This window comes from Sus scrofa, chromosome 9, assembly GCF_000003025.6.
Source record: "Sus scrofa isolate TJ Tabasco breed Duroc chromosome 9, Sscrofa11.1, whole genome shotgun sequence".
Lineage (NCBI taxonomy): Eukaryota > Metazoa > Chordata > Mammalia > Artiodactyla > Suidae > Sus > Sus scrofa.
Genome location: NC_010451.4, coordinates 47580658 through 47597067, shown reverse-complemented (window position 1 = coordinate 47597067; position 16410 = coordinate 47580658). Strand labels below are relative to the sequence as shown.

The window sequence follows — 16410 nt, the reverse complement described above, 5'->3', positions numbered from 1 at the left end:
ACAGTGACTTACAAAGAGAGGACCTGACACTAACTACTGTCTATAAAAGTCCAAGAAGACTACAACCGAGGAAAGCCAGCAAGATGCAATTTTTATGTATTTACTCAAGCATTTCAAGCAACAAAGCAATAAAATAATTCCTGAAAATTTGCCCACTGTGGGATTATATGCTCTACATTACTATTTATTAAATACTCAGACATTATTATATGGAATATATAGATTTAAAAACATATGTTAACACTTTGTATAAAAAAGACTAAGAGGAGAGCAGAGTGGGGCAGCGGAAGCGTGCTGGGCTCATAAAAAAGACTATGGGGGGGTGGCTAAAGGGCTGGGGAGAACTTCAAAGATCCAATCATTTCTTTATTTATGTTATGTGCTCACATATAATTATATAATCTCAGAAATGCTAACGTGGATACATTTATAAGATCTTACTGCTATGGTGTCTTCATACATTCACAATCTTTTATCTATTGGAAATGTTTGGGACAAAGACCAGAGTCAATTTCTCTTACTGTGAAGTTGAAGAATATCTTCAAGGTTTGAAAAAATTTTCCGTAGTTCTGAGGGTGACAAAATTCCTTCTCTGAACACTCGCTGGTAGAACACTTGATCTAGAACCTTCAGTGTTCGAACATGAGCTCTTTCAGTGTAGAACAATTCTAGGCAGAAAAAAAAAGGAAACATAAAATGTTACCTTACTTAGAATGAGATCAAACAGAGGCTTTAGCTGAAATTAAGTAGCAATAATAAATAATAATTACTTATAGTTCTAAAAGGATGTAGTATCTATAAAGTCACTTCTTGATTCCATGAAACTCTCCTACATACTGGCACTAAGAGTTGAATATTGGCAAGTCAAAAGTATCATTCAAAACTATTTTGTGGAGTTCCTGTCGTGTCTTAGCAGAAACGAATCTGACCAGTATCCATGAGGACACAGGTTTGATCCCTGGCCTCGATCAGTGGGTTAAGGATCCGTCATTGCCATGAGGCTGTGGTGTAGGTCACAGATGTGGCTGGCATCTGGCATTGCGGTGGCTCTGGTGTAGGCCAGTGGCTGCAGCTCCAATTCAACCACCAACCTGGGAACTTCCATATGCCATGGGTGAGGCCATAAAAAGACCAAAAACAAAACAAAACAAACAAACAAACAAAAACCCAAACTATTTCGTACTTAAAAGTTAATGACGTATTCCAGAATCCATTTGTCTCCTTACAATAGTACCCACCATTCACAACTACAACATTAGAAAAGTGTACGCCCAGGTATCATACAGAATTTAAATTGAGCCCTCTGCAAGGATAACAGTACTCTGGGTCATCTAATTCACCTATAAACCCTCATTTCTGAGACCAGACTTTATCATTTCACTGTGTCTCCATGTTACCAGAGACAGGAAGACTACTTATTCACATCACAGCCTAAACACCATAGCAGGTACAGCATCCATGTCACATCTCTGTCACATATATGCTAGAGCAAAATAAAGAACACTGCATGAGGATAAAGGAGGACCTAGATTCTAGTTTTCTTGCTTTACTTATCAGATGTACGATCTTGACTAATTCAGTCACTCTGAGCCTTAGCTTCCTCATTTACAATCTAGGCAAAAAAACCCAAACACCTTAACCTGAAAGTAAAGTGATGAGACAAGCTCTGTCTTGATTTTCAGGCTTAAGATCTATGATGCTATGAATCTCAAATGTCCTCAATGCTAAACGCCTTTTCCTTTTTTTATTTTTTTGTCTTTTTGCCTTTTCTAGGGCTGCTCCCACGGCATATGGAGGTTCCCAGGCTAGGGGTCTAATCGGAGCTATAGCCGCTGGCCTACGCCACAGCCACAGCAACTCGGGATCTGAGCCGCGTCTGGGACCCACACCACAGCTCATGGCAACGCCGGACCCCTAACCCACTGAGCAAGGCCAGGGATTGAACCCACAACCTCCTGGTTCGTAGTTGGATTCGTTAACCACTCAGCCATAACGGGAATTCCCACACCTTTTCCTTTTAAATTATCACTAAGAATCATAGAATCATTTGCATTTTTGAGTTGGAAAGTTCAAGGATCATCTATCTAGTTTAATTTCTTCTTTGTTCAAAACAAAAGGCCAGCAGAAACTTTGAAGGAAACTCCAAAGCTCAGGGGTTGGTTTAACCCTAATAAAACTCAATATATGTGAACAACAATAACAAAAACTAATTAAACTCACCATTAATTACTTCCTGTCTTTTGATCTCACAAGGCTTTAGTCCCAGCAACACTTCTCGACTAACAAGTTGTTGCCAGTTGGGTGGATCTGTTTCTAAGTCATTTTCAAACTGTTCGTCTTCACTTTGACTTTCTCCAAAAGCTATGCTGTCAAACCTAATGAAAAAAAAAATAATGAATTCTATATGAGGACAACACATGGACAATGGGAAATAGCACAAACCTTTTTACATTACAGTAAAGCAGCCAGATTTCTGAAGTTCTGCTTAGCACAGAGCCTGAAATATCATCCTCTCCTACAAAATGGCTTACTTGTGTTATAAATACCTCTATAAATATCTTTTGAATAAACTGTACTTATTAAGAACTTTCTTTTATACTATATAACAGGTTTGTGTACAGGGTTTCTTTTCTTTTAAAACTAAGACTCTATTTCTTAAAACGTGCTTCTATTGAAAGCTTTACTTACTTTCGAAAGGGCTTTGGAGTTCCATGTTCAGTCACCCTAAAACAATGGCAAATAGAGAGTCAACAGGAAAATAAAATGGTAATCAAGAAATTTATGACAAAGATATTCAAAACTGGGCTAAACTATAGTGGCCGATAAATAATTCTTCTGGATTCTGTAATGAGGTAGTATCAAATAAATTAAAAAACATTTTAGCACCTCTCTAATATTTACTACCAATAAGGTCTACTTCTTTTGCCAAAAAAAAAAAAAAAAAAGTAGAAAAAAAATGCTACAAAGTACAGGCATACTATATAGTCAAAAAACTTCTAAGCAAAGTCCTAAAACACCGTTATGATATCACTGAATTACCTTTCTACTTCCCATTCCTCCTCCTGCACCTGATCTAATGGAGGAGGTGGAAAATCAAAGATGGTATTGGGAGTACGAGGTGTGCCATCTAAGGAGTCTCCAGATGTTGGCGTTTCTCCAACCTGCTTTGATCCTGAAAAGACAAAAGTCAGGCATTTATTTAGACAGGGTTAATAAACACAATGATTAAAAGAAAAAAAATATCAGTCCCTCAAAAAGCTTCAACCTCATTCATAGCCACCTTCTTACTTAAACAGCTGTAGGTTAGCTGGAACCAAAATTCTAATATAAAAATTGAAAATGCACTGAACAATTAATAGGAAAATCATTTTAAGCAGTTTTTAGACATGGTAAAGACATGGTAACAACTCAGAAGAGCATATGATGAGGAGAAACATTCTCTTATTTTATCCTTTTTTACCCCCAGTGCCAATCTTTTTCATTCAAATTTTAGTTATTATGATGCTCCACCTCTAAATAACCTCATACTTTTTTTCTTGATTTACTGTCAGTAACATCTATCTTTTCCTCCTCTGAGGATCTTGCTTCCTTATACATCCCATCTACACTTCCCCTCCCTTTTCTCCCTACTGTTTAATAACTGTATTCGTATTCCTAATTGGGTTGCTCTACCTAAGTTTAAATGATAGAATTATATATATATATATTTTTTTTGTTCCAATAAACCGTTAGTATTTTAACCCTCTTCTATGTCAAATTAGTTATTTTGCGTCCATATCCTCCTCTTTAACTATATTTCTTTCCTCCTACCTTTCATTTCTTTCAATCACATTTTTTACTTGTATCATTAACAGAATTTTTACATTTTCATTCTGACCTGCAGCCCCAACTAAATATTCTGTGCTTTGCCTATTAGGTTGATTCTAAGAGCATGCTTACATTATTTATTACAACCACACATATACCGTAACACGACAGACATATGCATATTATTCTTGCCAGGTTAAGAGGCATGTCAGTTAGGATTATATTTTCTCTTTTATTGGTCCAATGACGCAACTCCTAGGCCACTTGAAATAGAATGTTTATTACATTAAAGTCATATACTGCATCAATTACTTTAAGATTATGCCATTTTATTTTTTATTTTTCTTTCTTTTTAGGGCCGCACCCACGGCATGTGGAGGTTCCCAGGCTAGGGGTCCAATTGGAGCTTTAGCCACTGGCCTACACCACAGCCACAGCCACTCAGGATCCGAGCCACGTCTGCGACCTACACCACAGCTCACGGCAATGCTGGATCCTTAACCCACTGAGCAAGGCCAGGGATCGAACTGCATCCTCATGGATGCTAGTCAGATTGGTTAACAGCTGAACCATGATGGGAACTCCAGATTATGCCATTTTAAATTCTGTTCTATGTTTAAATCATGATGATTTTCTTGAACAATTGTTTTTTGTTGTTGTTGTTGTTATTGTTTTTTAGCATTTCTAAATGTCTTTCTTTTATTGCTGTCAATGTACTGTAATTTTACAAGTGTCAAAATTCTGTTACATTATACTATCAACTGCTTAAAATCTCCTTTTCCCTTATCCCCTATGCACTTGTGTTCTAATCTGGAGCAGCTGCTCCCTTGGCCGGTGACATAACTATCATCCTAGAATTGCCCTGTCCTTCATCACTTTCCTGGGTTGTTTCTGCTGTCTCCTGGATCTCATGAAATTTTCTTTCTTAATTTTTCTCTCATTTTACTGGAGTGTACATCACTTAAATTATTTTCAAGGAAAGGGTGCCTTTCAGTTAAACTCTGGATCTTGGCATATCTGAAAATGTCTTTATACCTTTCTTCACAGCTTATGGAGAGTTTGGATGGATACAGAATTCTAAGGTGGATACCATTTTCTTTTAGCAACTTGAAGAAGGCATTGTCCTTTGTAGTCTGGCACCTAATGCTATGACGAACGTGATACAGCAGAATCCCCATTTTCTTTCTCATAAAAGCTTTTAGGCTTCTTCTTTATCTCTGTGTCCAAAGACGCTTTAGGCTTAGATCTTTTTAAACAATTATTATTGGAGTTCCCAGTGTGGTACAGTGGGTTAATGATCTGGCTTGTCTCTGCAGCTGCATGGGTTTGATCCTTGGCCCAGCGCAGTGAGTGAAGGATCCGGCATCACTGTAGCTGTGGCTTAGGTTGCAGCTCTGGCTTGGATTTGATCCCTGGCCTGGGAACTTCCATATGCCATGGGGGGGCTAAAAAAGAAAAAACTATTGTGTAAAATAGATGATTAATGAGAACCTACTGTGTAGCACAGGAAAATCTACTCAATAGTTTGTAATAACCTATATGGGAAAAAAGAATGGATATATTTATATGTATGACTGATTCACTTTGCTGTACACCTGAAATTAATACAATACTGTAAATCTACTATACGTCAATAAATTTTTTTAAAAGAAACTCTAAAAAAAAAGAAAAAAATTACTAATTGTAGTTGGTTACAGGTAGGCCCTTTCTATATGAGGTTATGTATTCTTTTTCAACCTTGCAAAACTCTCTTCTATTATTTTTCTGACAACCTCTCCACCAATTCCTCTGCTGGTGTTTTGTGAAAGCAATGGTGAACCTCTGTGATGGTTCTCTACATGATGCTTGTCTCTCCAGTTTCTATCTCTTGATTTCTCTGATATACATTCTGAAATATTTCCTTGACTCTGTTTTTAGGGGCTTCTTTTTTCTTCTTCTTCAACTAGTAGCAGCTTTGGCGGTGTGAAAATACGTCCACAAATTCTTTGATACTCTTCTCTTCAGCGGCGGCACCTAATCCTTCTCTCGTTGAGGGTAGGTTAGTTTTAGTGACTTGCTTCTACCTTGATGAAATAATGGTGTGTATCCATAGAGACTAAGTCATAAAAACCACTGAGGCTTCTTTATCTTTTCTGGAACACTCAGGGGAAAGTCAGCTACCACGTCATGGAACACTCAAGCAGTTCTATGGAGAAGCCCATGTGATGAGGAGCCAAGGCCCCCAGCAAGGAGCTAAGTCTTCCTGCCACCAGCCACCTGTGGAGGTACACAAGCAGGTCTCCTGGCTCCAAGTAAGCTCTCAGAGAGCTGGCTGACATTCTGACCACCACTTTATGAGAAACTCTGAGACCGAACCGCCTAGCTAAGCTGCCCTGGAGTTCCTTACCCACCGAAAAATGAGAAGCAGTAAATATGTTCTTGTGTTAAGTCATTACATTTTAGGGTAATTTATCGCAAAGTAATTGATGACTACTAAAACAGTTATTACACATAATAGTTACATTAAAACTTTTTGGTCCCTGCTCCTTTTTCAGAGCATCCTATGTGTTCTTTAGATATAATAACCTCATTAATTTCCTCAAGAATACTATCTAATTTAGAGGTATTTCCATAAGTTCTCATTTATTATCTAAATTATTTTCTGCTACTGGCAGTTTTTCTGTTTATTTTTTATTTTCTTTTTAATGCCACTAATATGTTTGGCGTTATGTATTATCTTAGGTCTTGACTCTTAACTTTTGCCAAAAGAAAGTAATGCTATTGGTATGTAAGAATGCAAAAATGGGCAGCTGATTGGGCTTTCTTGTTCTGCTATGTGGAAGTAGGTCCATCCCAGCTGGGAGCTCCTCTGATTAGGGTGAACCCCTTCGATGAATTCCAGGACACTAATCCCCTGGAGGACTTAACTCTCTACACAATTCTTTCCGCCTTGTATAACAAAGAGCACATCTGTTTTCTTCGGATGCATGAATGACAGATTGCTTATATCCTACAACGTAAGGATCAGAAGCTGCTGGTATACTTGTTTTGATTACAGATCTTCAATTAATTCATCATTTTCAGCTTTACTTCTTACTCGTACTCCACAACATATCCCAACTCTGAGCCCAAAGTCTCTCCTGAGTTCTAAAGGGAAGAATGGCTCCCATCATGGACCCAAACAAATTATGGGCTCTCACTTTATGTTGTTTTATCTATCAAATCACAGTTGCCCACTTTCAATCCTCCCCGCGCCCCAATTTCTTATTGACTGATATCTTCTCTTCTTCCACTTACTTTCTCTTTATGGTTTCATCTCAATGAGACATGAGAGCTAGGAATTAATGCATTACTCAATCCAACACCTTCAGAATTCCACATAAGGCAAAGCCTACAGACTTTTCTACAACTGTCACCCTTACTTTTTTGTCTTAAATTAAAACTTGCCTATCCCATGGAAGGTCACCTCTTCTGCTACAGCCATCTCAAACAGAGACTGATGTTTCAGTTGTGTACTATGTACTACAGAGTGGAGACAAGATAGATACCCTTCTTTTTCTTCAGTGCTACTTTTAGGCTACTATCTTACCCTCCTATAAAAATCCCTTGCTCCATTGAGGCTCTCACTTTCTGCATAATACCACATCTCCCCCTACCAACAAGCATCTAACAACCCTGAACCTTTGGCTGCTGACTCACCATTTTCCTCTCCATGATATTATAACATGAGGTGACCTCAAAATCTGTGTATATAAAGATATTCAAATCCTTGGCTCCTTGGTTCCTTACATCCATCATCTCTTGTAACCTCCCCTATACCACCTCGGTGACCACTTTCACAGATTTATCCTTGATCTTGTCATACCAGAAATTGAACTGCTTCCAAAATCACCACTATAATCAGGTCTATTCACCCAGCTCACTTTAGCTTAAGAAATCCTTGGAGTTCCCGTCGTGACACAGTGGTTAACGAATTCGACTAGGAACCATAAGGTTGCAGGTTCGGTCCCTGCCCTTGCTCAGTGGGTTAAGGATCCGGGCGTTGCCGTGAGCTGTGGTGTAGGTCGCAGACGCGGCTCAGATCCCGCGTTGCTGTGGCTCTGGTGTAGGCCAGTGGCTAAAGCTCCAATTGGACCCCTAGCCTGGGAATCTCCATATGCCGCAGGAGCGGCCCAAGAAATAGCAAAAAGACAAAAAAAAAAAAAAAAAAAAAAAAAGAAATCCATTACAACAAGTATGAATATAATAATAAGCTCTTTTCTCAATTACCTATAATAATTTCCTATTTTTCTTTACTCTTCAAATCCTTTTGCTCTTCTCACTAAACCCTCACTCTCAGCTAATAACCTCGCCCTTCACATACACTCTGCATCTCATTGCTTCTCTCCTTCTCAAAACTTTGTTCTATTGGTTATGTAGTTTACCTCCTGCATTTTCACTCTCTAATCTCTTCCTCTCAATTGGCTCCCCCTTAGTATTAAAAAAGAAAGAAAGAAAGAAAGAAAACTCCAGTATTTCAGCTTTTAAAAAAATGCTTCTGTAGATGTACCCCTCCCCATATATGCATATCTGCCTCTAGCTACTGACCAGTCCCCTCAACACTCCCCATAATTTGAATTTTTTATTTGTATGACTGTCTCCCCAGAAGATTAAGCTGCATGGGGCAAGAATTCATGAATAATTATTGTATACTAACTTCTGATACAATGTTAGTGCCTGACAGAGAGTTCCATAAATATTTTTTGAATGGATGAGAACTCAAAATTACTACCATTCAGTATAGATTTGTCACTAGTTATAAAATATTAAAATGTTAAAACTAAACTAAGACTCAGTCTTGATTAAAATAAGCTGCCACTCTATTCTTAGTGTAATTGTTTTAAAATCCTGATACTTAGTTAAGTTGAAATACAGCACTAGCTCACCCATATCATTCTCTTTCCCTCCCTCCTGGGAAAGAGTGGCCCCTGAAACCACAGAGGACGTGGAATTGGCTGGCAGGTATCCAACGTCTGTTCCTTCACTTGTTAATCCACTCTGGCGCAACTTAGCAGAATCTTGAGGTTCAGGACTCACAGAAGAGGGTGTGGCTAAATGCTTAGGGTGGCGCTGCTTCTGTAGTTCCATGGCTCTGCCAACTGAACAGAAAGTAATGGTTAACAATTTGTGTTGCAAAATAGCCAAAAAAGAAAAGATAATGAAAAGAATCCAGAAAAATATCTGGAATGTGGTGGGCCCTACAAAAATACACATGAATTATTCCACAGAGTGAGGAACAGATAGGTACAAATAAGAAGGAAGGGAGGAAGGGAGGAAGTGAAGGAAAAGAAAGAGAAAAGAGAAGGAAGAAAGGAGGAAAGAAAGAAAGTGAGAGAGAGAGAGAGAAAAGCAGGGAAGGTGGAGGAGGATGAGGAGAAAAGGGTGGGTGATGACAGAAGACAAGGGGGAGAGAGAAGAGGCAGAGGAAGAAGGGTCATGAGAAAAGGAGCTGAGGAGAGCAGTGGTGGGTGGGGGAAGAGGAGGTTCCAAGAGACAGACACATATGAAGCTGTATTCATTTCTATGACTGAAGATGAAGCCTTTTAGCTCTGTGAGTTCTTAGCAAACTTCTCCCCAACACTCACAACTGTATCATCACAGTACACCTCAGAGACTACGCAGAATAATCTCTATCCTGCTCATTATCCCTGCTCACATAAGTCACCATGAGAAACTAAAGACTCTCAGATCATCATCCTCACAGAGCTCTGTACATCCCTAATCCTAAAAGTCTTCCTTCCCTAATTCCCACATCTCTTCTTTCCCTAATTCCCATATCTCTTCTTTCCCATGGAACTCATGGTCATCACCTATGAAATGTTCCACTCTCCTCAACCTCTTCTGTAAAAATTTCCTCCATCTCCTCAACGTTTCTCAACAAGGGGTACTACTGACGTTGGAGTGAGGATTCCCATTCTGTGGGACATTCAGTATCACTGTATCATAACACCTCTCCAACTCCAACCATGCCAATATTTTCCACCAAGGCACTACCCAGCTTGAAAGCCACTATACGACCTAATTCCTCTTCCCACAGTAGCAGCACCCCTCTCTTTCAGCCCTCTCTAGACACTGACTTTCTCCATTAGGCCTGAGGGTGGAGAGACATCAGGAAATAAAACACAATGAAGAGGTGGAAAAATTGCGGAAGCACGGATAAAATGAGTAATACATGTATAAAGGTTAAAGCATGGTGGAGAAACTCATGCACATTTTGTTTTATAAATTTAACAATCAAAACTTGAATGCAAACAAAATCAAACAGGTAAGTAAATTATATTACGGACAACTAATGGAATACTCTATTGCCATTAAAGAAGATGATTATGACAACTGTGAAGTCACATGGGGGTTTAGGTGAGAAATGACAAAGAAACAATGGAAAGTTCAGTGGGAACATTTCTAGAACATCTTTCTCTAGTAACCCATTCTAGCTAAAGGAGCCTCAGATGTAAAGACAGCACAGAATGGTGGGAAAGTGGCATTTCACTCTTCAACATACTTGCACTATTGTCATGACGGCTTGGTCTCCTTGGGGGTCCCAAGATGCTAGGGAATCCTCTTCGCTTCCCTTTTTCTTCGCCTTCCCTATCTTTCTTCATACTTTGCTAGAGTCGAGGTACAATCAAAGCAATAAGAGATACATAATAGAGTGCATTTCTATTGCTGCTTTCAAACATATAAATACAATTCTAATGGCCAGGTGAAATAAATTGGTTAAATGTACAGGAAAGACACACATAGGGCACTCCTTAGAGGCTGGCACAGAGCACCATGTACCCCTCAAACTCAAGATTTCTTTTCAAACTCTTTAAAGCTGACACTTTTAGAAAGTAGCAAGGTAGTTGCATAATATATTTACTGGGAGCCTGTTCTAAGCAACTCATTCATCTGCTGAACAATGTTTACTGAGCTCATAATGTGTGAAGGCACTATGCTAAAAGCTGGGGATACAGCGATGAGGAGGTCCTTATTCTCATCCATGTTTACAACCTAACAAAAATGAAACAAAAACAAGTAATTACCAACCCTGACAGGTACAATAAAAGAAAAGTATAAGGTCATAACAGAGTTGGGGCTAGCTCTCTGTGTAAACCTCTATTTTCATTTTTTACACTGTCTAATAATTAGATAATATATCTGGATGTCTCACTAGATTTTCAGTTTCTTGAGAACAAGGACCTCATCTTACACCTAACTGCGGCCTGCCTACCACTTAGTCGCTGAGAAGGTAAACACTAAGAAGAAAAGCATTTCAATCAAATGTAAGGAAGTACAGAGACCTAATACACTATTATTATTCTTGCCTTACCTTGATTTTTGGAAGGAATCCAATCCGACCCCTCTTGTGCTCCAAATTTCGAGGTTCTTTCACTTTTACTCCCAAATGTTTCATGTACATAAGAATAACATATTGCATTGTTGAACTGGAGGGAAAAGGATTAAGTAAAATAAGACATCTGAGACGGGATGGAGTGTAGAATAAAGATATCAAATGACTTCCAAAACCCCAATGCTCAAATTCTTAGAATTCATCAAGTGAAAAATAGGGAAGTATCTATTCACTGTGAAAAGTAAAGGATTCTATTCAAGATACTAGAATATTAGTTAAATAAAATACAGGTCACCAGAGGGATGCAGTCTATGTTTTTAAAGTTAAAAGAAATAAATCATAATTTAGGACTGACAGCAGAAAAGATAGTTTCTTTTTTTCCTTAAAATTGTAGGGAAAAAATAATTATATTACCTCCTATCTTCTTCTACTGCCTGAGCAGTCATCCTAAAAATAAAAACATTTTTAGATGAAATATTAAAGTTTAATAAAATAATTGTTATTAAACTCAGATACCTGGAACAACAAAACAAAGCCAAATGCTTTGGGACCCACCCTAAGTAACTGTCACCTAGTATAAAACATAAGAAAACTTCTAATCCCTGAAGTAACTATATGCTTTTCACACTCATGTCATCAACTGTAAATATTTTATAGCAAGATATATTTCCAAAGCCTATGAATTTAAGCCATTGCAAATATTCGACTTGTTTTTGATCAGTTAGAAATGTTATAGTTACCCATTTTACTAATACCCAGAAAAACATACAAGAATATCATCTAAAATACCAGCAAAAATTAAAAATTCCACCTTTTCAAGTGTTATGACAAAATATATAGCTCCACACAACAATCTGACACCCTCCTAAATGTTCAAAGTGGATTTTATTTATTTATTTATTTATTTATTTATTTATTTTGTCTTTTTGCCATTTCTTGGGCCGCTCCCGTGGCATATGGAGGTTCCCAGGCTAGGGGTCCAATCAGAGTTGTAGCCACCGGCCTATGCCAGAGCCACAGCAACGCAGGATCTGAGCCGTGTCTGCAACCTACACCACAGCTCACGGCAACGCCCGGATCCTTAACCCACTGAGCAAGGGCAGGGAACGAACCCGCAACCTCATGGTTCCTAGTCGGATTCATTAACCACTGCACCACGACGGGAACTCCTCAAAGTGGATTTTAGAGAGTTCCTGTTGTGGCTCAGTGAAAACAAATCCGACTAATATTCATGAGGATATGGGTTTGATCCCTGGCCTTGCTCAGTGGGTTGGGGATCCAGCATTGCCGTGAGCTGTGGTATAGGTTGCAGATGCCGCTTGGATCCTGAGTGGCTGTGGCTGTGGCTGTGGCCAGCAGCTGCAGCTCCTATTCAACCCCTAGCCTGGGATCCTCCATATGCTGCAGGTTCATCCCTCAAAAGCTAAAAAAAAGGTGGACTTTAAGTATAATTAGCACCTCTGTAGAGAACTTATTTCTACATATATTTCTATTACTTACAAGACTTCTTCAATTTTGGCAACAATCTGCTCTGCACATGCCCGTTCCTTCTCCAAAGTTATTCGGTCCTTGTCTCGCTCTGCATCAAGTTTAGTCAGTTCGCTTTCAGCCAAGGTCAGCCCCATGCTACGCTTCTGCCTAAAGAGAATAGGAGAAATTTCCTGGGGTAGCCTAGAGAAAAACTATCTCCCTCTGGAGATGTTTCATCGGAATTTCCAAAGCTATGAATTAAAATGTCACAATTTTCTGTATCACCTAGGACACCAGAAGAAAAAAAATTCTAGAGGCAATCACTCAACAGAACCCATATCCTGAAGGAAGACACTTAGCACAGACAAAATACTAAGCTCAAATCCTGACAGCAAAGGAATGGGGACTATGGACTCTCAGTACCACACCAACCCTTTGACTCTAGATGTTCACTTAATAAGGACCATACGCTAAGCCAAAGACTTACTTAATGTATAACCTCTTCCTACCTAAAAAGGAAATTAATTCAGAATGACAATATTATCTATCTTACCACCAAGCTTACCGAAAATCTTCCAAGTGCTTCTGCACTTCTGGGTGGACTCTTTCTTGCATAGTTTGGATATAGTGGCGATGCAGATCCTCAGGGATAAGCTCAGGTCTTCTTTTTTCTGCATAAATAAAAGGAAGGCAAGCACCAGCTCTAAAAGCATATTCTGTGTATTATAAATGGTAATATTTGGTACAAACGTAACTTGAAGACAGAGAAGTTAAATATGTTTTATGTATTTCATCTCAGAATTCATATTTCAATTACCCTTAAATGCATTATACTGTTTTTCTGCTGTGATTCATATAACCTACTAGTCACCACATGACAGATAAAACCTTTAGAGAAAAACTTGAGCTACATATCCATAGAGATGTAATTCTCCAGCATATTGGTACTCCAGACTTACCTAGATCTACTGATATTTCATCAGGAACAGAAACTTTCAGGTGCTAAAACAAAAATGCAAACAGAAAGTGAAATTATTACTAAGCATTTTTCAGGATAAATATAAGTATTCATACAAAATAAAGATACAACTTAAATACCTACTTTTATAAGCATATCCATTCATAAGGTCATTTTCTGAAGGGTTCCACCCATCTAAATTTCACAACTCTGGAATGTTCTATTGTTTAAACTTCAAAATAAGCCCTCTACCCAAGGATCATGTTATAAAGGTAATATCTACAATTGTTTTACTAAATGACTGAATGCTTCTGTGTCTTCCTTATTCCTGTTGGCTTTGGCTTTCTATAATGAATGAATACTGGCTTAAGCTTTCTAGACTCATTGGCTAAGATAATCAGTTATACATCATTTGAATCAATATAGGTAAAAAACTATCTCAATATTATCATATGAAAAATTTACTCATACATAACCATGACTTTTACTTGCTGTATTTAGGATACTCATTTTACAACACCATGATATTTCCAATCATCTTGCTATGTAAAGCTAAAAAGCCCTCACAATAATAGCCACACTCCTAATGAGAAGGTATTAGATATCAGCGTTGAGGCTCTGGGATCTGAAATCTCTATTTCTTACATCTACATTTCTCCCTATTGAACAAAGGTGACTGTGTCATAATTTACGTGTTAGCTAGAATTGGTTCGCACAACCAGATAATTTTGTCCTGTTAATTTGGGAAACGTCTTGGAAAAAAATACTTTGCATTTGGAGAAAATATCTTAACTTCTTCATGTTTACTTTGTATTGTATACCTAGTTAAGTCATAGTCTTCCAGAATTTAAACAATTACCATAAGATCTGAAATTTTACATTTGAAAAGCCACTGCTAAAAATTAAGAGATTGCTAATATTTATTGGAAAAACAGTGAAAGGGACTTCAAAGTTTTCTCTTTAACTCATGTTGCCATGTAGTAGTTCGAATCAATTTTCCTGATAGCATTTCTAGCACAAATGCAAAAAAGCACATATATGTTCATTTCTGTATGAAGGTATTTATATTAAACAAATATCACCTGGGCATAAAAGAATAATTAGCAAATTAATCTATCAGGGTTCTTACACCTTAATATTAATAAATATGTAAATCATAAGCGACAAAATATAAAGTTTTGACCTAGCATGAAGCACTCTTAAGAAATGTGAAGTTCAAATATACTTCAATGTACTGTCATTTGTTCATGGGAGAAAATTATCTTTTTTTTTTTTTTTCTGTCTTTTTTTGCTATTTCTTAGGCCGCTCTCGCGGCATATAGAGGTTCCCAGGCTAGGGGTCTAATCAGACCTGTAGCTGCCAGCCTACACCACAGCCACAGCAACGTGGGATCCGAGCCGCGTCTGCAACCTACATCACAGCTCACGGCAACGCCGGATCCTTAACCCACTGAGCAAGGGCAGGGAACGAACCCGCAACCTCATGGTTCCTAGTCGGATTCGTTAACCACTGTGCCACTACGGGAACTCCAAGAAAATTATCTTAATAAATATAATGTGTGATATTTTGAACAATGGCACTATAATCAGAACTCTAATCCATTCAGTAAATATTTGACCACTCTGTCAGGATCTACTCAGTGTTGAGGAAACAGTAGTGAACAAACAAGACAAAAATATCTGCCCTAGCGGAGTTTATATTCAGGGCAGAAGAGTAGGAAAAGAGACAATCAAAATAAAAGAAGAAAATATAAATTCTACGGACAAAAATAACATGGGAAAGGTAACAGAGAGAAAAAGGGATGAAATTTTAGGTAAGTTGGTCAGGAAAGACCTCACTGAGAAGGTAATTATATTCAGCAACGTGTAGGGGTATAGGCAACTTTGTAATAAAAGACAAAGGAAACGGAGAAAGAGATAAAGAAGAGGAGCCAAACTGTTTATCTGCATGTGTGTTTGTTTTAAAATAGGAGAACTAAAAATTTCTGCATTATAATGTAAATGATTCAGTAGAAAACAAACAAAAAAATGATGACGCAGGTGAGAAGGGGGATAATTGCTAGAGTAGTATCTTTGAGTAGGTATGAAGAAATATAATCTGGATAAATAGGGGAAGAGGTGGCCATAGATGATAAAAGCAGAACAATCCCTTCATATCATCAGGAGAGAAGGCAGAACATATGGTATGATGCAAGTAAGGTGATATACCTGGTAGAAGTTCTCTTCTGTATACTTTAAATTTCTCAGAGAAATAGCAAGGTCATCAGAAAATAACAGGAGAGGAAGTAACAGAGATTTTAAGAGAAAGAAGGTATGAAAGAGTTATCAAAGAGAACTGCAAATGTGAAAGGACTAGGGACATGTGGCATGATTATCCAGGAAGTATAAAGGGCTGTTACTTACCCACAGAAAGGCTAATAATAAAACATATTTGTTTAGGAGTTCCCGTTGTGGCTCAGTGGTTAACGAATCTGATTGGGAACCATGGGGTTGTGGGTTCGATCCCTGGCCTGGATCAGTGGGTTAAGGATCCAGCATTGCTGTGAGCTGTGGTGTAGGTCACAGATGAGGCTTGGATCTGGCATTGCTGTGACTGTGGGCATAGGCCGGTGGCTGCAGCACCCCTAGCCTGGGAACCTCCATATGCCACAGGTGCAGCCCTAGAAAAGACAAAATAAATAAATAAATAAATAAATAAAGTAAAAATAAGAAAAAAAACCATATTCATTTAAAAACTTTATTAATATTTCTATTGGTAAAATCAAACAATATTATTATCCATTATCATTTATAGGAGAAAGATGTTTCCCACCACTTTTTAGTT

General features: G+C 38.1%; 1 protein-coding gene across 7 annotated transcripts in view; it reads right to left on the bottom strand.

Moving 5' to 3' along the window:
* Window positions 1-16410, bottom strand: part of ARHGEF12 (Rho guanine nucleotide exchange factor 12) — a 146469-nt gene that overhangs the window by 23967 nt on the left and 106092 nt on the right. For all 7 annotated transcript variants that reach the window (XM_021062986.1, XM_013979482.2, XM_021062985.1 and 4 more), the window contains 11 exons: window positions 13588-13630; window positions 13194-13299; window positions 12659-12796; window positions 11573-11605; window positions 11138-11252; window positions 10328-10433; window positions 8712-8924; window positions 3040-3172; window positions 2689-2724; window positions 2221-2375; window positions 522-668 (listed from right to left, as the gene is read on the bottom strand). In XM_021062986.1, coding sequence (XP_020918645.1) covers window positions 522-668; window positions 2221-2375; window positions 2689-2724; window positions 3040-3172; window positions 8712-8924; window positions 10328-10433; window positions 11138-11252; window positions 11573-11605; window positions 12659-12796; window positions 13194-13299; window positions 13588-13630 — 1225 coding nt within the window. The remainder of the gene's footprint in view (window positions 1-521; window positions 669-2220; window positions 2376-2688; window positions 2725-3039; window positions 3173-8711; window positions 8925-10327; window positions 10434-11137; window positions 11253-11572; window positions 11606-12658; window positions 12797-13193; window positions 13300-13587; window positions 13631-16410) is intronic.